Source organism: Lates calcarifer, unplaced genomic scaffold (assembly GCF_001640805.2).
Source record: "Lates calcarifer isolate ASB-BC8 unplaced genomic scaffold, TLL_Latcal_v3 _unitig_5006_quiver_581, whole genome shotgun sequence".
NCBI lineage: Eukaryota > Metazoa > Chordata > Actinopteri > Centropomidae > Lates > Lates calcarifer.
In genome coordinates, this window is record NW_026117230.1 from 66,945 (window position 1) to 89,341 (window position 22,397).

At 43.2% G+C, this 22,397-nt stretch overlaps 2 protein-coding genes and 1 long non-coding RNA gene across 4 annotated transcripts; 2 read left to right on the forward strand and 1 right to left on the reverse strand.

The window, feature by feature from the left end:
• Positions 1-1,900: 1,900 nt before the first annotated feature.
• crhr1 (corticotropin releasing hormone receptor 1) lies at positions 1,901-16,044 on the reverse strand. Of its 2 annotated transcripts, XM_018661390.2 has the most exons (14): positions 15,907-16,044; positions 10,402-10,492; positions 10,260-10,310; positions 9,564-9,683; positions 8,295-8,377; positions 6,440-6,546; positions 6,113-6,233; positions 5,516-5,669; positions 4,927-4,987; positions 4,754-4,826; positions 4,312-4,397; positions 3,917-4,055; positions 3,458-3,499; positions 1,901-3,381 (listed from the first exon to the last, which is right to left on the reverse strand). In XM_018661390.2, exons 1-14 carry the CDS (start codon positions 15,925-15,927, stop codon positions 3,241-3,243), a joined length of 1,290 nt encoding a protein of 429 aa, XP_018516906.1. In that variant the 5' UTR covers positions 15,928-16,044; the 3' UTR covers positions 1,901-3,240. The 2 variants fall into 2 exon arrangements, with proteins under 2 accessions (XP_018516906.1, XP_018516907.1); XM_018661391.2 differs by lacking the exon at positions 3,458-3,499.
• LOC127140819 (uncharacterized) lies at positions 13,601-16,089 on the forward strand. The gene is made up of 3 exons (XR_007811294.1): positions 13,601-15,178; positions 15,504-15,711; positions 15,945-16,089. It is a non-coding gene; the product is annotated as an uncharacterized LOC127140819 (long non-coding RNA).
• A 4,159-nt stretch (positions 16,090-20,248) lies between these two features.
• Positions 20,249-21,528, forward strand: LOC127140818 (uncharacterized; the record flags this gene model as incomplete). The annotated part of the gene is given in 3 exon segments (XM_051068603.1): positions 20,249-20,335; positions 20,421-20,985; positions 20,988-21,528. Coding segments are annotated over 3 exon segments (708 nt in total), but the record flags the coding sequence as incomplete, so codon positions are not given.
• Positions 21,529-22,397: the final 869 nt, after the last annotated feature.

A 22,397-nucleotide genomic window follows, 5' to 3' on the forward strand; every position in this document is an offset into this window, starting at 1 on the left:
AGTATTACAAGTTCAAACCACTGAGGCTGCAGTTGAACCTGATCCAGGTGAGTGAACCTGTGACTACCTGGTGAAGGAGCAGTTATTGATCAGGCTCAGTTTAATTCAGTGTTCCTAATAAACTGATCAATACAACAGTGAATTTAGGTTTTACAAGACATGAATCAATAATCTGGGCTGAGGTTAATCAATACTGAAGATGAGGAGATCAGTGACAGACTGATCGATCGATTGATGTGCTCTAATCTTTTTATTGATCAGTTCTCAGTTTGTCCAGGAGGTGTCGCTGTGACAATGTGAGAACTTCCTGATGGTGATGACATTGAAGATGATGAGAGGTTTTATTACAGCTACTTTATACAACTGCGGCACATAACCTGTTACCAAGGACAGATTTAACATATCTAATACAGGACTGCAAATTAAGGGCAGAGCTTCTTTAAGCAGCCTAGTTGGGATGGGGTCTAGGAAGATGTTGAAGATTTAAATGATGTAATGGTTGATGTGAGCTGGGGGAGGTTGATGGGAGAAAAAGAGTCAAAGTTGACTTAAATCAGTAGCTGGTTGAAGGCAGGATGTGATTAATTTTTATCTCTAATGGTAGAAATTTTGTCATTAAAAAAGTTCATAAAATCATTGCTGCTGAGGGTTATAGGGATGTGTGGATCTATAGAGCTGTGACTCTCTGTCAGCCTGGCTACAGTGCTGAAAAGAAACCCGGGGTTGTTCTTATTATCCTCTATTAATGATGAGTAATAGGCACCTCTTGCATTACAGAGGGCCTTTTTATATCTTTAGACACTATCCTGCCAGGCTAAGTGGGATTCTTCCAGTTTGGTGGAACGCCACACTCTTTCAAGCCTACGTGCTGTTTGTTTCAGTGAACAGGTTTTGGAGTTGAACCATGGAGCTTGCCTCTTTATTGTTCTCTTCTCTGAGATGTAAGGACACGGAACATATGTGATCATTATCAGATACTTGGATTACAGTCAACACGTGGGTCACATGTCTGAGAATGAGCTGTTCCTGTTAATGATGTTCTGCCTGGAACACTCAGGCTGTATATGTATGAATGTAATGCTGTTATGTTCAGTATGAACTTCATGTTAACAGTATTTCAGCCTCAGTGGAAACTGAACCTGGATCAAATAGAAACATTCAAGTGGTTCACATTCATATTTACATCATTAATGCTGCATGTTTTGGTCTGTAGTCTACAATTACAACAGCCTGTCACATTATATTGTCTTTCAGGACAATAACACCCCCACCCCATTTAAATGATAATTGAAATCGATAATATGCAACACTAATGACGCTAAATTCTGCTGCTCGACTGTGAGAAAAAAAAAGTTACAAAATAAAATAACTGAAAGTGAAAATGGAAAATGCGGAGCATAAAAAACACCATTTATTGGTCCACATACCTCTACCATCCACTACACACTTTTTTTTTTTTTTTTTTTTGGGTGGGGGTGGGTTGGTGGTGGTGGTGGGGATGACTGATGGTCACCCCCTGGCCCGACCCCTGGTAAAACCTATCCACCTTTCGTAGTACAGGTTAATCGGGAAGTTACACCTGACGACTGTCTGTCGACATGACGACCTGGATACTCGACTTCCTCACTCTCACTTCAGTTGAAGTGACTTCTTTTAGGTAAACAAACAAACAAACAAACCTGCAAGTAGATCAGACCAGGTGTGGTCCATCACCGAGTCTGAACCTGAGACCAGAACCCAAATCTTTAGGTCGACTTTAAGAATCAGAGCCGGATCTTGTTGCCATGGTTACTCAACAGACCCAGAATCAAGGACTGAAGGTGAACCTCTATGATTAGCTGTTTGTCAGCGAAATGCATCCTGGGAGTTGTAGTTGTTTTAATAAAGACAGATTTCTGAGTTGATCCTGACGAAGAGTTTATTGATTATTGATCAGACGTCAGATACAGAAGGATTACATGTAAATATAGATTAACTCACACAGCTAGTGTCTGGTGAACAAACCAAGCGCTCCTCATGTCAGATTATAGATTATAAATAAAGTTTTAATCTGATGATGTAATAAATTAAATATTTACAAAAAGTTTTAAATCTGATTTTTATCAAGATTTTTCCAGCTGATAATGCCACTGATTTCATCTGTGATTTATTAATAATTCATTCATTCATTCATTCATTCATTCACTCACTCACTCACTCACTCACTCATTCATTCACTCACTTACTCAGGCACAGTAAAGGAGTAGTTTGTTTCATCCTGAGTGTTTCCCTCCACACACACTAACTCACACTAACTATACTCTGATTACTCTAGTTACTCTATAGTTACTCTGGTTACTGTTAGTACTACAGGTCTGTACTTATGAGGAGCAGTCAGTGTTTAAATGAAGTTTTACAGTGAACAGTTGATAAACAAGTTTAAACTCAGTGCAAAGATACAAACAGATTAACTCAACATGATTTAATTTAATCCTTCAGATTATTTACTCCTCTGACTGTCACTGCTTCATCACAGCCTCTGAACACAGATCATCATGTTTCAGTGTTTGTGCTTTAAAATGAGGAGTTTATCTCCAGCAGAGAAACTGAGTCTGTTAGAGCATCTCCTCCTGCTCCACCTCCTCCTTCTGCTCCACCTCCTCCTGCTCCACCACCTCCTGCAGCTACACCTGCTGATGGAGAAGTTTGGATTTTATATCTGAGGCCTGAATCTGTTTGTTGTTGTTTGTTGTTGTTGTGGCACTGAGTGTTCAGGAACGATCAGACAAACAGCCGATAATGTTGTGTGATTATTGATTATTGTTTTTTCACAGTTCAGGGAAAGGCTGTGTGTGTGTGTGTGTGTGTGTGTGTGTGTGTGTTTAGCTCTGTTAAATAGGAGAAAGCTGGTGATCAATATTACATCATAGACAGTTATAGCTCATCAATATTACACATATTAATAAATAAAGTTATTGATCACAAAACATGAACACAGTCCAGCTGCCTGATTGAACATGTGACCCAGTGGAAGCAGCTGATTGGCTGATTGGTTGAGTCCACTGATTGGTCAGAGGATGAAGGAGGGCAGGGCCACAGAGTCCTGACTGACAGATCAACGTTGGATTGGCTCAATAAATCTGCGTCCTGCTTTGTGATTGGCTGATCTGATCTGACGCAGAATAAGACCTCTGATTGGCTGAGATGAATTACATCACAGGTAGAGTGTTCAGGTCCAGCAGAGACCCAGTCCATCAGAGGTCAGAGGTTAGAGGACTGTTTGATGCTGTGGAAGGATACTCTGCTGGGAGAGGTGGGCAGTGAGGTGGCGCGCACCGCCCGGCTCCGGATGGAGTGTCGATCCTGCCAACGAATCCAACGCTTCCTGACTGCAGAGCGCACCTGTTTACAGACAGACAGGTAAATAGACCAGAACTCTGAGGAACTCAGATCAGAACCCTGAGGAAAGCAGACTCACCTCACTGTTGAGAAAACAGTAGAAAACAGAGACAAAAAATCCCTGTAGAGACAGAAAGACAGTGTTAGCTGCTAACAAGCTGCTAACAGACTGCTAACATAGCAAATAGGCTGCTAACAGCGCTAACAGGCTGCTCACAGAGCTAATAGGCTGCTAACAGAGCTAACGGGCTGCCAACAGGCTGCTAACAGGCTGCTAACAGAGCTAACAGGCTGCTAACAGGAGCTAACATGGTAACTCGTATAACCTGGAATAGTCATGTGGTCTGTTGAACCTCATGTTTACTGTTTTCTGGCCTGAGCCTAAAGGTTAAATGTCAACATGCTGCAAACCACAGCTAAGCTAACGCTAACTGTGGCTGTGTTCTGACCCAGCTTTTATTTACCGTGAGTCAAACGAAGCCGCTGACTGACCGATCTGAGTATGAACAGAGAAATGACTTGGTGACGTGAGACGAACCTGGAAGGACTCGAGGATGGAGTTAAAGTAGATGAAGACAATCTGAGCGACTTCATCCTCTCCTCCAGGATTCACAAAGAACAACATGTAGGTGATTCCCAACAGAGGCAGCAGCACCAGGGTCGCCTTCACCGCCTTCCTACAGAACCACAACACACAGTTTATACATCTGCTTCACCTGTGAGTCTGCTTTACCTGATCTCCACTAAGCCTCAGCACTGCTCCCACTTTCTCTGCACCCAGAAAACTATGTAGCGCATAAAATTACAGTGTGCGACAGTGTGCACATCTGATGTTGCTCACAGTGGTCCAAGGAATTCTCAGGGAGTTTGTGTGTATGCTCAGACACATGAAAAATTAGGGGGAACATTGCTCACCTGTGTTCAGGTGCTCACCTGTACTGGATGGTCTCTGAGGTGGTTGATGCCCTCAGTTTGGTCATCAGGATCCGAACGATGTTGAACAGGAAGACAAAGTTGATCTGAGGAGCAGACGAGGAGAAATGGTTTAGTTTATGTTGTTGTTGTTATTGTTTTTGTTGTGACTTTATAATCAAACAACAGATTATCACCATTACAATGTTATGAGTCATTTTAAACATTAATGTGATCAGGACCAATCAGGTGTTTATTTATAATTTATATTTAGATGATGTTAAAGCTTCTTCTTCTGTTCAAACCTGATCTCAGTCTAAAGATCAGCAGCTGCAGCGCCTCCTGCTGCCTGAAGGAGTAAACTTATGTTTACACTTAAATAGAGGGAGCAGCTACAGGCCTGTTAATGAGTAATATTTAAGGTGGACTGGATGTGTTTAAGGTGGACTGGATGTGTTCTCACCAGCAGGACCAGAATCATGGGGCCCTGGTAGATATAGTCTGTGTAAACTCCCGCCCTCTTTCCAAACCAGCACCTGTCAGTCAAACAAAACCAATCAGCTCCTCTCTCCATCATGATGACATCATGGACAAAGAGAATCCTGCTCTCTGATTGGCTGTCATCAAGTGACTTACTTCTCATTGTCATAGTAAAGTTTCCCGAAAGCCCAGGCCACGATGATGGGAAAAGGAATACCTGTACACAGACAGACAGGTGTACAGACAGACAGACAGGTGAACAGACTGGCAGGTGAACAGACAGACAGACAGGTGTACAGACAGACAGGCAGGTGAACAGACAGACAGACAAACAGGTGGACAGACAGACAGATGAACAGACAGACAGACAGGTGAACAGACAGACAGGTGTACTGATAGACAGACAGGTGTACAGACAGGTAAGCAGACAGACAGGCAGGTGAACAGACAGACAGACAGGTGGACAGACAGAGAGGTGGACAGACAGACAGACAGGTGGACAGACAGACAGACAGGTGAACAGACAGGCAGGTGGACAAACAGACAGGTGTACAGACAGACAGACAGGTGGACAGACAGACAGGTGTACTGATAGACAGGTGTACAGACAGACAGGCAGGTGAACAGACAGACAGGTGTACTGATAGACAGGTGAACAGACAGACAGGTGAACAGACAGAAAGGCAGGTGGACAGACAGACAGGTGAACAGACAGACAGGTGAACAGACAGACAGGTGTACAGACCCCAGCCGATGCAGATGAACATCCACTTCCTGAGTTTGTCGGTGGAGTAGGTGAGGACGACGGCTGTGTGGAGGTAACAACCTTCACCAAACATCCAGAAGAAGTTCGTCACATGGAAATAATTATACGCTGCAGTCACCAACCTGCACCACACCTGAGAGGAGGAGGAGGAGAGGAGGAGAGGAGTGATGTCACTGTGATGTCCTGAGGTAAAGTCACATGATCTTCAGTTTCAGTTTATCACCTCATCAGTTCAGAGCTCATCAGCAAATATTTAATATTTAATCTATACTGCTGTAAATCGCTGTACATATTTAAGATTTAAGTATATTTATTTCCATTCTGCTTGCAGAATTTTTTGCACACACATTAGCACTACACTGGAAACTGTAAAAACTGAGGCCTATGCAAACGAAATTTCGTTCTGTATACACTTGCTGCATACTGAATGACAATAAAAGTCTGTCTAAATCTAAGTCTAAATGTCTAAGCTCATCTCCATGGTGACCGTCATCACAGTCAGTGTGTGTGTGTATCTTTGTGAGGACCAGTTTGAGGTACAGTCCTGACAAGAGAGGAAAAGGGTGTGTGTGTTACCTGGTTGCTCTCGGTAACAGCAGGGTTCATAGTTAACTGGACGACGAACCAGGTGGCATTCCTCAGGATGAACGCTGAGATCAGATTCCAGTGGATGATGTTCCTCAGACAGCGAATACTCCTGTTAACACACACACACACACACACACACACACACACACACACAGTAACACACACACACTTGTCTGTTTTCATTGGCTGGGTCGGGTCAGGGTTTGAGTCAGGGTCAGGTCATTTAACCTACAGGTTCCTTTTAAAAGAACAGCCTCAGTGTGTAACAGGGAGCTGTTGTGTGTCGACAGGTGTGCAGACAGACAGGTGTGTTACCTGAGTCTCATGAAGAGAGTGAAGGCGAGCAGCAGCGCTCCCAGAGAGATACAGTGACCCAGGTAGTTGATGATCACAGCAACCTGATAATGGACTTTACTCTTCCTCTGAACACTCAGGTGAGATACAGGAGACACAGGTGAGACCAGCAGAGAGGATCAGATCAGGTTTCAGTGTTAAACAGATTTATTCAGTGTCTGGATCAGATGAAGTTTCTAACTCTTCAAGTTACATTCTCAAAGTTTCTATAATGGGTCGTACGCTCTGTGTGTATGTGTGTGTGTGTGTGTGTGTGAGTGAGTGAGGGAAGTGTTGTTGCCGTGGAGACGCAGCCTTCAGACCCTCTATCTCTGTTTTGTTTTAATGAACAGAAATGAACTGATGCCAGAACAACACAGAGCCTCAGTGTTTGTTTGTGTGTGTGTTTTGTGTGTGGTGTGTGTGTGTTTTTGTGTGTGTGTGTGTGTGTGTGTGTGTGTGTGTGTGTTGTCTGATGATGAATATTTATGAAACTTGTCTTTTATCCTCGGTCTCCACTGACCGCACAAACACACACACACCTTACTTCCTCATTAATTACAGCTCTGTGATTGGACAGCAGCCAACTGAACCGTCCAATCACAGAAGAGGTGACAGATTCTCTCAGTGGGAAAGAGACACACTAACTGTTTCATGACACAACATATGGACACACACACACACACACGCACACGCGCGCACACACACACAGGACAGATTGTTCACTCTCTGGACATTTGTTCACGCTGACGTTTTCAAACTTGTGTCTGATTGGTTTATGTTTGTTTGTTCTCTGATGTTTGTTTCTTTATGTGTGTGTGTGTGTGTGTGTGTGTGTGTGTGTGTGTGTGTCGCAGCTGATGTGTTTGTGTAGATCATAACAAAACAAAACCTAAAGATCAGATTCTGTGACTCATTGTCAGAAACACAAAATATGTTAGTGTTAGACCTCTGTAACTAGTCCTCAGACCTCTATAACTAGTCCCAGATCTCTGTCACTAGTCCACAGATTTCAGAGAGACAGAGACAGAGACAGAGACAGATAAAGAGGGAGAGACAAATAGAGGGAGGGAGACAAGAAGTACTAAGTGGTTTGAGGTCAACAAACAGTCAGAACAAATCTCTGCCCTCTGAGTGTGCGTGATCTATTATAGATGACAGTATCAGAAAAACACATTATCACCTAATAGATGTGTTAACTTTAACACACACACACACACACACACACACACACACACACACACACACACAGTCAGTCTCTGGCACTAAAAGTGTTTTCCTGTTCCATGTGTCTGGGGACATACGTGTTCTCCATCCTTTAGACCCAACATGAAGTTGTTTTTCCTCTTTAAAGAGGAGCTGAAGCTTCTGTGCAACAGAACTGTAAGACCCTGGTCTCTGTATCTGGTCCCTGATCCAGGGTCTAGGTTCAGGTCTAGGGTTCGTCTTCACTTTATTTTAAAGTCACTTTTATGAATTTAAACAAGCTGAATATTTAATAACAACAGTTCCACAGCTGCTGAGTGAATGATGCTTTCAAGTGCAGCTTGTTCATTCATGTTTTCAAAGTCAAGAACACTCAACGCTCCAAGAAACTGTTACTAGGCAACAAACAACAAAAGCATTTCTGCTGAAAACATCAGTGTACATCACCATCATCATCATCATCATTATCACCATCATCATCATCATCATTATCACCATCATCATCATCATCATCATCATCATCATCATCATCATCATCATCACATCATCATCATCATCATCATCATCATCATCATCGTCATGGAATGTTCTGATCAGTGATTGTATTGATGAGTGTATTGATTAGTCTCACCAGAACGATGATCTCGGTGCACTGACTGTAGTTTCCTCGAGGAGCCCAGCTGCCGTTCGACTGACACTCTCTGTACACCCGGTCTGAAGACGCACACACACACAGACACACACACAGACACACACACACACACACACAAAGGAGGATAGTGATTACTTTGTAAGATCAATATTTCAGTGAAAATGAACCGAGAAGGTTTGATTATATAAAACTGATTAAATTAAACAGGCGAACTGACTGAACAAGTCTCCGTTCTGTGTGAGTTGAGGATCAATTTCAGGATCAGGATCAATATCAGGATCGGGACCAGTATGTGAATCAACTGAGACAAACAGAGAATAAACCTTTCTGAGCAGTGGTGGAGGAAGTAATACCACAGATTACAAGTGTAAGTACTGCAGTAGAAGTACTTCATTGTGCAACTGTCTCCTGATTGATCTCTGATCAGATCATTGATCCTGATCCTTGATGCTTCAGTTTCTCATAACTGATGAACAACAGCATAACCACGGCAACACCAGAGCTGTAATTTGGTCGTCTAACTGGTGTCACAGCACCCCCCTACAGACACACACACACACACACACACACACACACACACACACACACACACACACACACACACACACACCCCACTGTGTTGGTGGTGCTGATCAGGTGACCAATCAGAGGCCAGAAATTTGACGACATCAGAGGACAGGCGAGGGTGTTTCTCAGTGTGTGAAGAGATGATGATGATGATGATGAAGGTGGAGTGAGACATGAGCTCCAGCTGGTTTAACACACACACACACACACACACACATACACGCACACAGATGACTCATATTATTAAGTCAGATCAACAACTAAACCTCTAATTAAACTGGATATTTATTGCCACCCACACACACAAACACACACACACATACACACACTCTCTCTCTCTCTGGGGAATTAGTGTAATCTATCCAATTGGCAGGAAATGAAAAGTCAGTAAATCCTCCTCTGTCTCCTCAGACTCGTTAGACGTCAGTGAGACAACAGAGTGTTGAGCCGTGATTGGCTAACTCTTAATTGGCAGCTTCTGATTGGCTGAGTCCTCAGGAGGGATGAAGATTATTGTATTAACTCCAACATGCTGTGTCCCACTTCATCATAGCAGACTGACCCTGGACACAACATCTCTGCATCTCCTCAGTGTCAGTTCAGAGTCCGACCTCTGATCCCACAGACAGACAGGTGGACAGACAGACAGGTAGACAGACAGGTGGACAGACAGGTACGTACTGGTGGTGTTATAGTGGATTCCATTGAACTGTTCAGGACAGGGTCTGGAGATCAGTTCTCCTGCTGCACTACGAGGCCAACATGTCCCGATACCGTCCACAGACAGGTCACAGTACAAACCTGCAGACAGACAGAAAGACAGACCGACCGACAGACAGAAGACAACACTTTTACTGTGAAGCAGCTGAACAAAATTTATTATGTGATCTATAGAAGTCCGGGGTCCAGCAGGGTAATCCAGGGTGATCCAGACTTAGACTTAGAGTCTGGATGCAGGGTGATCCAGGGCACTTAAGGTTACTTCTGTACAGTTAAAGATAACTTTTATGGCACATAAATGTACTCTTTTGTAGCTCTAGGTACTTAAGGTTACCACTATGTTATCAACATAATCTTGGGGACACTTATTTGTTGGGGTAGTCCTGAGTACTTCAAGATTCTCCTGTGTGGTTTTGGTAATCTTGGGTATTTAGGGGTACTGAGAGTAGTTCATTTGAGGTTAGTTGTTGTTTGAAATAATCCTCAGGTCCACAGTGTTCAAGATGGATCCTAGATCTGGACTTCCAAATGCTGCTCAGGTAAAACACAGCCCCAGGTCCAAGGAGAGAAGTCATGCTGAGAACCTGTGAACTGAGGACTGTTGTTCTTGTTTATGGTGGTTCACAGAGATAAAAGTTAATAGTTGGATGTACAAACCTGAGGAGTTACTGATAGTGAACGTCTGGTTTAGAAATGCCAACGTCCTTGCTGAGAGAGAGAGCAGAAATTAGCACTTTGAACAAATGTTTTGACAATTTAAAATGTAGAACCAGAGACAGGAAGACAGACAGGAAGTTACCTGTCAGGTTGGTCGACAGGAGGATCAGAGTTTCACAGGTTAACTCTGCTGGAGAAACTTGTCCAGTCAGCAGTACACACACACAAACCACCTGTAACACAGAGCAAGACAAAGGGAGAGAAAATGTATGGCAGTATGAAGCCAAATGCTAAATATAAACAAGATTATGTTGACAGGATTTGTAAATTGTTCCCTGTATTCATACGTGAATGAACTCTGCTCACATGATCAGTTATGGTCAATTTACAGATGGAAACATCAGGTAAACGGTGCACAGGTTTTGCTGTGTCGCTCAGTCTGTTCACCTCATTCTTTTATAAGCAACTAAACACTTTATTTTAGAATTGAAAACTGAAATATTTCACCTTACTTTGAAGCCATCTGTGTTTTGAATTCCTCATTTTTTCTTTTCCTCTTTTTGCAGTTTCCAGAAAGTTTCAATTTGTACAATTTCAAAAGAATGATTTTAGGGTTGTTTTTTAGGTTTAAAAAATGTATAGGTGTAAGTGCTCAATATTTAAAAAGCTGTATTCAGGTTTCTTGAATTCACTTGGTTGTCAAAATATCAGGTTGTTCAGACTGGTGAAATTCAGACACCAGAATTTAAAATGAATTGCAAAGCTTGAGATTACCTTCTGAAAATTTCAGATGGAAAGAGATGGAAATTCAAACACATAAATTTAAATGTTCCATGTTTACATGAGTTGAGTAAATGTGCATACTTTATATGTATTGCAGTAATAGTGTGGTAAAATTTTCATTTATTTCAAATGAATGCATAAACAGCGATTCTTATAAAGTCTTCATAAAGTATTGACTTTAATAAAAATCTCTACAACATCCTCCCTAAACCTCACATCAAGGACAGTCCTCACTCTGATTAAAACTGTGACACTGTCCTGACCTTTATTCTTACAACATTATTTTACACATATGATTAATGTATTGTAATTCCACAAACACTCCAGTAGCTCCTTGATCTCTGCATGTGAAAAGGTCACTTTATATTAAAACCTTAAAGTATAGTAGGCTACACACCCATGTACTAAAGAGCAGATTCTCTCTAGTCAGAAAACTGGTCACACCTGGACAGGTGGGCAGCCAATCACAGGGCTGACACACAGAAACAGACAACCATCCATATTCACACCTGCAGGCATTAATCATATTGTTGGACTGTGGGAGGAACCTCCTGCAGTCAGCTGCTTCAGTTCAGACTTGAGTCAAAGATGTTGCTGCTGTCACTGAGTTTAATGGTCGACAAACAAACCCCAACACCAACCGCTGCTGAATCTATATTAGTCCTTGTTATTTGTCATTAATCATGAAGGTCACATGATGTGCAGGAGGAAACTGTTCAGCATCATGTCTGGAGCTGCTAACCTTTGCTCTCCTGCCAGCTCAGCATCATCTGTTTACTGTTGTTAATCATCCAGAGTCATTGCCTGTGAAACTGAAACTGATCTGGAGACAGACTGGTCTGGAACGTTTGTCCAGACTTTTTCATATCTCATATTTAATATCAGATGAATCTTTGGGGGAAACAGGATGAAAAAACGCTAATACAAATAAAAGATGAATCATTTTCATCCTCAGAGAGAAAAACTGAACTTTGATGTTTGTCCAACATGGCCAACAGTCGCTTCATCATTCAACATGGAGGTCTTTAAAATGGGTACATGACAGTCACTGACCTGCCTGTCATCATGTCTGTTGTCCTGCCTGTTGTCCTGTCTGTCAGTGGTTTACTATCAGCTCCATCAGAGGCTGGTGTGAGGTGAGGCGTGATTGTCTGATTCATTAATTCACTGATTAGACTCAGTGATTGACAATTAATCAGCTGTTCACTCTGTTAATTATTCACTAATATCACTGATTTATTATTCACTCAGTGTGACTTCTCTGTGTTTGGCATTCATCACTCAATGCTGGCAGCTTCAAACACACACACACAGTAACACAGTAAGTAAATGTCCACAGAGATTTACTGTGGTGATGCTGCAGCTAAAATTAGATGGAGCTGAGAGCAGCAGTCGCTCGGTCTTCGGGCCATTTGGTGTAAATTTGTGGGTTATGGCGTCTGAGAGGAGGAGGAGCTTGGTCAGGCAGCTCCTGCAGTAAACACAGACTGCTGAGTCTGAACTCCCTGAGGAGAAACATCCAGTTTGGACGATTCAGCAGCTCACGATTTACGTCCAACAGCTGGAGAGAGATTCTGTCTGACAGCTGAGAATCAGTTCAACATCTTCACAGAAACTCATCGAGGAACAGCTTAGATAAAACCTGAGAGTCTGCCTGTGATGAGTGAATATTAACATCAAAATATTTAGTGCATCTAAATCACATTATGATTCATTTCATCATCTCACCTGTCACCTGCATCAGTATCTAAGTGAATTTGTAACATGTCGTTAACGTTAATCAGAGGAACCTTTAATGTTACCTGAAAACTCTAAATGTCATTTAATGGAGGTTTGAGTTTAACAGGAAGTCTTTTATTTTAATGGGTTTATCTGTTTCTTGTTTGCGAAATGTAGAAACATTTAAATCTGATTTAATGAATCATTCAAATCTGTAGCAGCTGCATTTAGTAACTTTACTGATTTCAGATCAGAAACACACAGAGAGCATCTGTGTGTGTGTGTGTGTGTGTGTGTGTGTGTGTGGTGCAGTCCTGGGCAGGCAGAGCGATCTGATTGGCTAAAAGGTCCCAGGAGGTGTTCACCATATGTCTCTGCAGCTGATTCACCTCATGTACTAATATACACAGTATACTGAGTACTGTACATGTAGTACAACTAATACCACAGTATGATAATACTACATTACTGCAATAATCTGATCATTTTATATTTAATATGAATCATTTTCATTCTTTCTATTTACAGTGTGTCTGCACGTATGGAACATATAAAATACCTTCACATATTATCACGTATTATATTATATTATATTATATTATTATATTATATTATATTATATTATATCAGTTATCAGTTGAATATTCAGAGGGACTGTGATGGGTATAACAAATGTTTAATGCAATGTCTCTATTTAAATAGTTTTTAATCTGCTGAGAGCTGAAGTCAGATCACAGCCTGATAAATAGAAATAAGGTTAGTGTTTTAGTTATTTCAATGAAAAAACAGTTTGAAAACAGATCAGGTCATTTACTAATGTTTCACAGATTTTATATGTTTATATAAAAACGGACTGAGTTGAGATTTTCATTTTTCTTTCAGCTTCAGAGTCCAGCCTGGTCCTGATAATCTGGCTCCAGTCTTCACATCTGCTCCATGATTTCAGAGTCTCTTCAAAATAAAGGTGCTGACGTCAGCGTGGATCAGACCAGACCAGAATGGGTTGAAAAGTTCCGCCTCCAACGAAGACCACAGCTTGTTAAGTCACCAGGTCTGACAGGTGAGGATTCATTCAGCTGTCATAGTGATCTGGATCAGTCGTGATCTGGATCAGTCTTTATAATTTTGATGACCACTTTCACTTCACTGAATCCTGTCCTGTGATTGGCTGTTGGATGGTCCTCAGCAGAGATAAACAGGACAACATTAAACTGAAGTCCCACAGGAACAGAGGACAGTGAAGGCAGCACAGCAGCTCCTCAGTGTACCAGGATTATAATTAATAACCCACAGCAACAGATTTTGATTAAAATGTCTTCAACACAAGACAAACAAGATTATCTGCAGTTTCTCTGCTGTTTTCCTGGATGAGTTTTAGTTTTAGATCAGAGGTTTTCAGTCAGTTAGGGTCAGGGGTCAGTTTGTGTCAGCTGCAGGATGAACAGTAATGAGGCCTTCAGGTTCCCTCTCTGAATGCAGCTCTGATAATAAATTGCCTCTTGTTGTTGAGCTCTGATTGGAGTCCTGATCCTGGTCTCTTTGGACTTTAATTGTCTGAATTAGTCCGTCCTCTCTGTGCCACAGCACAGGTCTGATTAAATCCTGGTCTCAGTGTGTTTCAGTATGGTTTGGACTCTGATGAGATGTTGGTGAATCGACAGGAAAATAAAAATACATCAAAGCTGTCGTCGTCCTTCTGCCTCAGTCTCAGAGAGAGAAACCAGCAGAGAGCAGCAAAATCTGATTTATAACATTTCTCTGACTAAAATATTTCACATCTGAGTCATAACTGTGTTTTTCTGAGAGGAGAAGCAGTTTGTTCCTTCACAGAAAAACAGAAAAGTGTTTTCATCAGCGAGTTGTCTGGATCCTGATCGGCCGGTTTTATATTTCAGCAACAACTGACGACAACTGACCGACAACCAACAACTGATGACAACAAACAATTGACGACAACTGACCAAGTGACGACAACTGATTGACAACTGACTGACAACCGACAACTGATTACAACCAACAACTGACGACAACCTACAACTGATGACAACTGACTGACAGCTGACCAGTAAACCAGTCGTCCCTGTCAGTGGGTCCTCACGGAAAACTCTACAGACTGATAGAGGTTTGTTGGGACGTGTGTGTGAGAGTTGTGTAAACAGTTGTGTGTCAGTGTGTGTGTTTTCCTGCCTGCAGCGACTGTTTGTTCTGTGACTGAGAAACAAGAAGAACCAGAACCTGACCTCAGATCAGCTGGAGGAGGATGATGATTAATCCCTGAAGAGATATAATGATGTTCACTGTGCGGCAGCGACCAGCAGGAGGAGCTGTTAGACTCTAACAGGTCAAACTGAGCTGCTGTGAAGAGCGTTCACGTCTCATCACTGAGCATCTCTATCAGCTGAAGTCAGGGTCTGGAGGTATGTTGCTAACATCTGCATTGTCTGTAAAAGCCTCTGAGTTGTGTTTGTGTCAAGCATCATAGTTTTGGTTTGTTGATGTGTTGGTTTGACTCTGAACCTTTATGAAGCCACAGATCAGAACACACCTCACACCAGAGGAGAATCTGACAAGAACATCTATACAATCATCAGATAATTAGACCTGAGGACTGTGATTATCTTGTAGTGTGAACTCTGCTTTAGTTCAACTTTAAATCAAGATTATTATTAATGAATATTACTGATCATCTATGGTTGATGAGCAGTTCTAATCAGACAGTGTGAATGTTTCTGTTGTTTTCAGGTCTGATCCACATGAACCTGCTTCAGATCCTGGATTCCTCAGGACATTAACATCAGGTCCTGACGTGGATCAGACTGAAACCTGAGGCGTTCAGAGGCTGAGTCCTCAGGGAGTACAGCTGGACCTGGTCTGAAACCCTGGTCCTAGCGTCTCTCTGCCTCCACCTGCTCGTCTTCCTCCCATGATGCATCCTGCCTCTCCTCCCCAGGTAAACCCCACACCTGGCTCTGATCCATCAGACCAGACCTCTGCTCCATGTCCAGTTCTGTTCAATGACCCAGGCTCATGGACCCTCAGACCTGGTCTCTGAGTGTCTTTGTGTTTAGCTTCTGTTTGAGCTTCAGGACCACATCAGATCAGGAACCACAACCCCCCCCCCACACACACACACACACTGTCCTACCTGACTCAGTAGTTTCTCCATCTCGGTCGTTCATTCAGCCTCTCGGTCACGCGCGCTCTGGCACGCGGCGGTCCTCCTGTTCACGGTGCCGTCCAGTCCCGCCGCATGTCGATCCGAGCCGGGACGGGTCAGTGAGACGGATCCAGCAGAGGAAGGGACGAGATGATCTGAGCCGAGCCGAGCGGAGCCGAGCCTGGATAAAGAGAGAGAAGGAGCGGGGTCCGGGTCCGTCACTGATCCTCTGACGCGGTGCCTGATTGCGGTTCCAGATCGGGAACACTGACGGACCGGAGCAGCGCGTGCTGCCGGTGAGGAGGCTGCTGCAGAGCGCGAGCCAATCAGAGGAAACAGGAAGAGATAGAGAGAGAGAGAGAGAGAGAAGAGACAGAGACCGGGGGGGGAGGTCTGAGGTCTGGACCAGATTCAGGTTTCATCTCTGACGTGATGACCTCTGACCCGGGTCTGTTACTCAGACCAGGATTAAAGAGAACCAGAACAGAGGGTCCAGACTGGGATCAGGATCTGAGTCTCACCCTCTGAGTCCCTGAAGTCCCTGAAGTCCTGGACTCTGATCACTCATTTTATTTTAGCTTCATATGAGCAAAGGGACTCAGGATCCAAACACAGTCTGAGGAGAGACAGGACTCAAGTGGACTCTGCAGGACTCAGGTGATGTTCAGCGTAAATGTGTGTAATTAGACCCTGACGTTAATGAGTAGAACCAGCTCAACAACATGAATGCAGTGTTTAGTCTGAGCCGGGAGGAGTCTGGCTGCTGATGCATCTCCAGTAAATACACAGAGCCAAACAGTGGAGTATCTCCAGTAAATAACCACACCCAGCTTTGTGTGTGTGACAGCTGAATAAAGTTTTTATCCTCAGGCTGTCGACTCACATACTGCAGTGCATTCTGGGTAAACTGGACTACATTACAGTTACTGTTTGTACCTACAGGTTGACCTTCACTGTGTAAATCAATGTAAATCAGTCATCACACACACACTCAGTCAGATTGTGTTGTGCTGGTTCTGCAGAGTTTAGTGTGATCGTCCTGATTGTCTTTCAGCTGCAGGGAACACACACACACACACACACACACACACAGCTGCAGCCAGGTGTTATTAGATGGAGCAGAGAAGAAGAAGAAAAGGTCAGAGGTGAAATTTTCTGTCAGAGCAGGAAATCACTTCATTACTGTGTGTGTGTAGGTTTGTTTTTCTGTCTTTGTGAGAACCACTTTCAGTTTTAAACCCTCATTGTGAGGATGTGTTGGTCGGTCCCCACAGCGTCACAGAACTGTCTGAAGGGTGATCCCTCTCCTCCTCCTGTCCTCACAGATTAATGAGGAGAAAGGTGGAGAAGGAGAGGAGGAGAGGAGAAAGGAGAGAAGGAGGAGGAGAGAGGAGGAGGAAGAGTAGAGGAGTAGAGGAGAGGAGGAGGAGAGAGGAGAGGAGAGGAGAGGAGGAGAGGAGAGAGGAGGAGGAGAGAGGAGGAGGAAGAGTAGAGAGGAGGAGAGAGGAGGAGGGAGAGTAGAGGAGTAGAGGAGAGGAGGAGGAGAGAGGAGAGAGGAAAGAGGAGGAGAGGAGGAGGAGGGAGAGGAGGAGGAGAGGAGAGGAGAGGAGAGGAGAGGAGAGGAGGAGGGAGAGAGGAGAGAGGAAAGAGGAGGAGAGGAGGAGGAGGTGAGAGGAGGAGGAGAGGAAAGAGGAGAGGAGGAGAGAGGAGGAGGAGATGAGAGGAGGAGGAGAGGAAAGAGGAGAGGAGGAGGAGGAGAGAGGAGGAGGAAGAGTAGAGGAAGAGGGGAGGGGAGGAGGAGGAGGAGAGAGGAGGAGGGAGAGTAGAGGAGTAGAGGAGAGGAGGAGGAGAGAGGAGAGAGGAAAGAGGAGGAGAGGAGAGAGGAGGAGGAGGTGAGAGGAGGAGGAGAGGAAAGAGGAGAGGAGGAGGAGAGAGGAGGAGGAGGTGAGAGGAGGAGGAGAGAGGAGGAGAGGAGAGGAGGAGGAGTGGTGCAGTGTTCATGTCCATTATGTCTCTGCTGCTGCCCTCTGGTGGACAGAATCTGAACTACAGCTGCTGAAAACAACCATTACAGAGAGAAACTGAACAAATACTGTAAAGATCAGTTATTGTTGTTATAGCTGCAGATTAATGTTCTGTTAATGATGTTCTGACTAGATGTTCAGGGTCTCTGGTCTGAGGTGGTCTCTGTTCAGGAAACTCATGCTGAACTGTGTCTCTGGTGATAAGTCACTGTGACAGCAGCCATCACTTGTCTATATTGTGTTACATACAGCTGAAGGACTGAGGACGGGTGGAGCACTGACTTTGTCTCCTGACAACAAGTCAAAGTGTCTTTGTATCTTTGTAGTTTTGCTTGTTTGCTGCGTAATTATTAAAATATCTTCACCTCCTACAGTTTTAACTGTGTTATCTACCTAACTAATCTAACTCCTTTCACAGAAATCCTGTTGTTGACCCGAAGAGAAACTGGGGAGCAGTATCTTCCATGTTTTTTTTTTTTTTTTTTTTTTGGTCATATCACATTAAAAGATTCAGTGTTAAAAGTCTGAGGACTAGTGACAGAGGTCTTGGACTAGTTGTAGAGGTTTGAGGACTAGTTGAGGACTACGTGTAACACACTGAAACTCAGAATAATGAGACTTTCTGTTTCCTGTCTGAAGGTCGTTCAGGACGCTGAGTGAAAGTGAACAAATCTCTGTGCTTTCCAGAAACGTGAGACCCAAATAATGGAGGGAAATACCACACACACACACACACACACACACACACACACACTCTTATATAAATGTCGTCTTTCATTCTCTTGTGGCAACTTCCTGAGATGTTTTTCTTTTTGTTGTTGTCAGTTTGTCCTTAAATGCCAGAGGATCAGACTGTCAGCCAATCAGAGCTGAAACACACACACACACACACACACATACAGCTCTCAGGTTGCAGTGTGAAGGACAGTGAATGTCATTGACCTGGTTAAAGCTTCTATACACACAAATTTGTTCTTCTATGCTTCTGAGGACCCTTCATCCCTGTTTAACACAACTATACAACATCACAACTACACAACATCACAACTACACTACAACACAACATCACAACTACACAACGTCACAACACCACAACATCACACCTACACAACATCACAACTACACAACATCACACCTACATGTCACAACATCACAACTACACGACGTCACACCATCACAACATCTCAACATCACAACTACACAACATCACAACTACACAACATCATAACTACACAGCATCATAACTACACAGCATCACAACTACACAACATCACAACTACACACCATCACAACTACACACCATCACAACTACACAACATCACAACATCACAACTACACATCACACCATCACAATGTCACAACATCACAACTACACAACATCACAACTACACAACATCACACCTACACGTCACAACATCATAACTACACAACGTCACACCATCACAACGTCTCAACATCACAACTACACAACATCACAACTTCACAACATCACAACACCACAACATCACAACTACACAACGTCACAACAGGTTGTTTTCAGTTTTCAGGTTGAAGCTGCAACTCATCACTCATCTACACTGAGTGTGTGGGACTACAGTGTGTGGGACTCAGTAATCAGTTACAGTTACAGTAACTGGTTACTGAGTCCCACACACTGTCTATTACCTGAACACACTTTATTAACACAATGTTTCTGTTGTCATTAATCAGTGATCTCATCAGACACATAAACAAACTGGCTTTAAACATTACGTGATAAATAAATAAAGGTTCATCACAAACGTCCTGTCACCTGCACACCTGACAGGTGACAGGACTTTAATCTGATTCTCCTCTGCAGCGTTTGTTATCAAGCATCTGTCAGAGAGAAGAGACGAACTGATGAACTGTTGGCTTCACTTCTTCACACAGTGTCTGTGTGTGTGTTGAACATCGCCTCCTCTCTGACCTTTGACCTCTGACTGACAGGTACGTTCTTTGTTTCTCTCTTTGTGGTCAACTGCAGATTTTGAACTTATCGAAACTGGAAGTTTAAAAAAACTCAAAATAAGTTTTTAGGGAAAAAAACTTTAATGAAAGTTTAATGTGATCATTTTACAGCAGCTTGTTTCTGATCCTTAAAGTTCTGCGTAATCATTTATTCACCTTTAAAACAGGTAATAAACTCAAGACTGTGATGAACCTTAATGTTATGTTACAGTAAAAATGACCCAATCTGGAGAAGCTGGTGAACAGCAGACAAATAAAGAGACTTTATCCACCCGATGTTTTCAGGACATTCTGTAGAAATAACCTGTTGATTGCTGTGGAGGGCAGTGCTGAACGTGATTGGACAGCTGTTAGGGGGTGTGGCCTCGGCCACTCTGGTGCTGGTGACACCTGCTGTCAACCAGGTGAGTCTGTTACTGTCTCTGTGTGGACACCTGACAGCCAATCAGAGCGCAGGATTTTAGATGACCTCATCAAACTTTTGTTCAGGTATCAGCTGGAGTCCAGCTCCAACAGGCGGTTGCCATGGAAATACTGGTTACCCTCCAAATGGTCCTGGCCGGCATGGTGATGGGGGACGTCCTCATGCCAGCCGTGGTGTCTCCTCTGTGGGTCGTCAGTCTAGGTCACCTGGTGGCTGTAAGCCCCACCCACCTCTTCACTTGCACCTGTGCTCACACCTGGAGGGTTTGCGAACTGATCTACCTGTCTCTCTGTCTGTCTGTCTTTCTCTCTGTCTCTCTCTGTCTGTCTGTCTGTCTGTCTTTCTCTCTGTCTCTCTGTCTGTCTGTCTCTCTCTCTCTCTGTGTCTGTCTGTCAGTCTGTCTTTCTCAGGACAGTGTGACAGGTTGTGGGATGAACCCGACTCGGTTGTTTGGTCTTCTACAACCACTGGGTCAGAACACACACACCCTCAGACTGTGCTCTGATTGGTCGGTCTCTCTGCAGGTGTACTGGGCGGGGCCTGGTCTGGGGTCATGTCTCTCCACTCTCCTGAACGACCTGTTGCTTCGGCTGCGCTGGTGTCGCCCTGGAGACTGGTGGGCGGAGCTGAAATGCTGAATGTGTTAACAGATAAACAGCAGCAGGTGGCACTGTCACACCTGCCATAACACACACATACACACACACACACACACACACCCTGTTACACTCATTAAGTGGGGACAAACTAACTACATGTGGAGCTTTTACACAAACTGATGATGTCATGTTTCACCTCATTTTAAAGGTCATTATGACATCATTATTGGATGAGGTCTAATTACTCCTTCTGAGGACCAGCTGAGTCCCCACAATAGCCTCTAAAGAGACAGACATATATTGAATAATGATCAGTAATATTCGTAATCAATATTTTATCTGACAGGTTTCTGTTCTTTGTGTTTCTGAAGCTGAATATCATCAATTCACAGCTGATTCATAACGAGGCATTCAGAATGAAACTCTGTGGAGATGAAATTTTCACACTGAGTTTAGTAAAAAAAAAAATCTATTTCAGCAGCCAATCAAACATCAGTGTCTCAGATTTGTTTGATATTTTCTGATAAACTAAGACTCAAACCAAACCTCAAAGGTTTGAAGACAGACTTCTATTATTGATTATTTATGGACATTTAATTTCCTGATTCCTGTAAAGACACAAAAACACCTGAACCAGAAACTCTGTGGTTGCGGTCAAAACACGATAGTTGTAACATTCAGATTTAAAACCTGGAACATTAAACCATGAAGGTGAACTGAGTCAGTCGTATCTCAGACTAGCTGTTGTTAGCAACAGTTGCTAACAATGCTCTACAAACAGCGTAGCAACATGTCCACAGATAAAACCTGAACAGTTCTCTGTGTCTGACTGACTTCATGTGAAACTAATGAGACTGAGCTGCTATAAACAGGAACATTAGCAGAGTGTTCACTGCTGTTGATGTGAGGAGCAGCCATCTTGGATTCTGATGCTGGGGTTGGTGGGGTTACTTACTTACTTCAGGAGGCGTTCAGGTTCAAACGCAGCATTAGAGATGCTACAGTGGATTATTTCAATGTGTTTCTATAGAAATCAACAGAATAAAACAGGCATGAAAATCAATAACGACTAAGTTTCACTGAATTCTTCAAATATCTGTTTTTCATTAACTAATGTTTCATTATTATCTCAGAGAATACACAGGTCAGACTACCACTGAGGTGTTAAAGGCAGATTATCAGGAGGTTTAATGACCCTGTGACATTTCTGTCCTTTAGCACCATCCTCAGGACAAACTCTACAAAGAAAAATAGAAGAATGTGAAAAACAAGGTTTAACACCAAGAGCACAGAGGAAATAAACATCAGACAGATGAGTCATCAACAGTATGAAATAACCAGAGAAATATGTGTTTTACAGACAAGAGAGACTTCCCTGAGCGCACCACAAACACAAGAACAAAATAAAGAGAAACAGATAAACAGGCTTTTATTTTTAGCTCC

What these genes read in the sequence shown, in the direction of transcription:
- crhr1 (XM_018661390.2), bottom strand. Translation starts at nt 15,927, where the DNA reads ATGGAGAAACTACTGAGTCAG. An exon ending in CCTGTCGACCAACCTGACAG is followed by an intron (nt 10,311 to 10,401) that starts GTAACTTCCTGT and finishes TCTCTCTCTCAG; the next exon opens with CAAGGACGTTGGCATTTCTA. An exon ending in CCATCCTCGAGTCCTTCCAG is followed by an intron (nt 3,500 to 3,916) that starts GTTCGTCTCACG and finishes CTGTCTCTACAG; the next exon opens with GGATTTTTTGTCTCTGTTTT.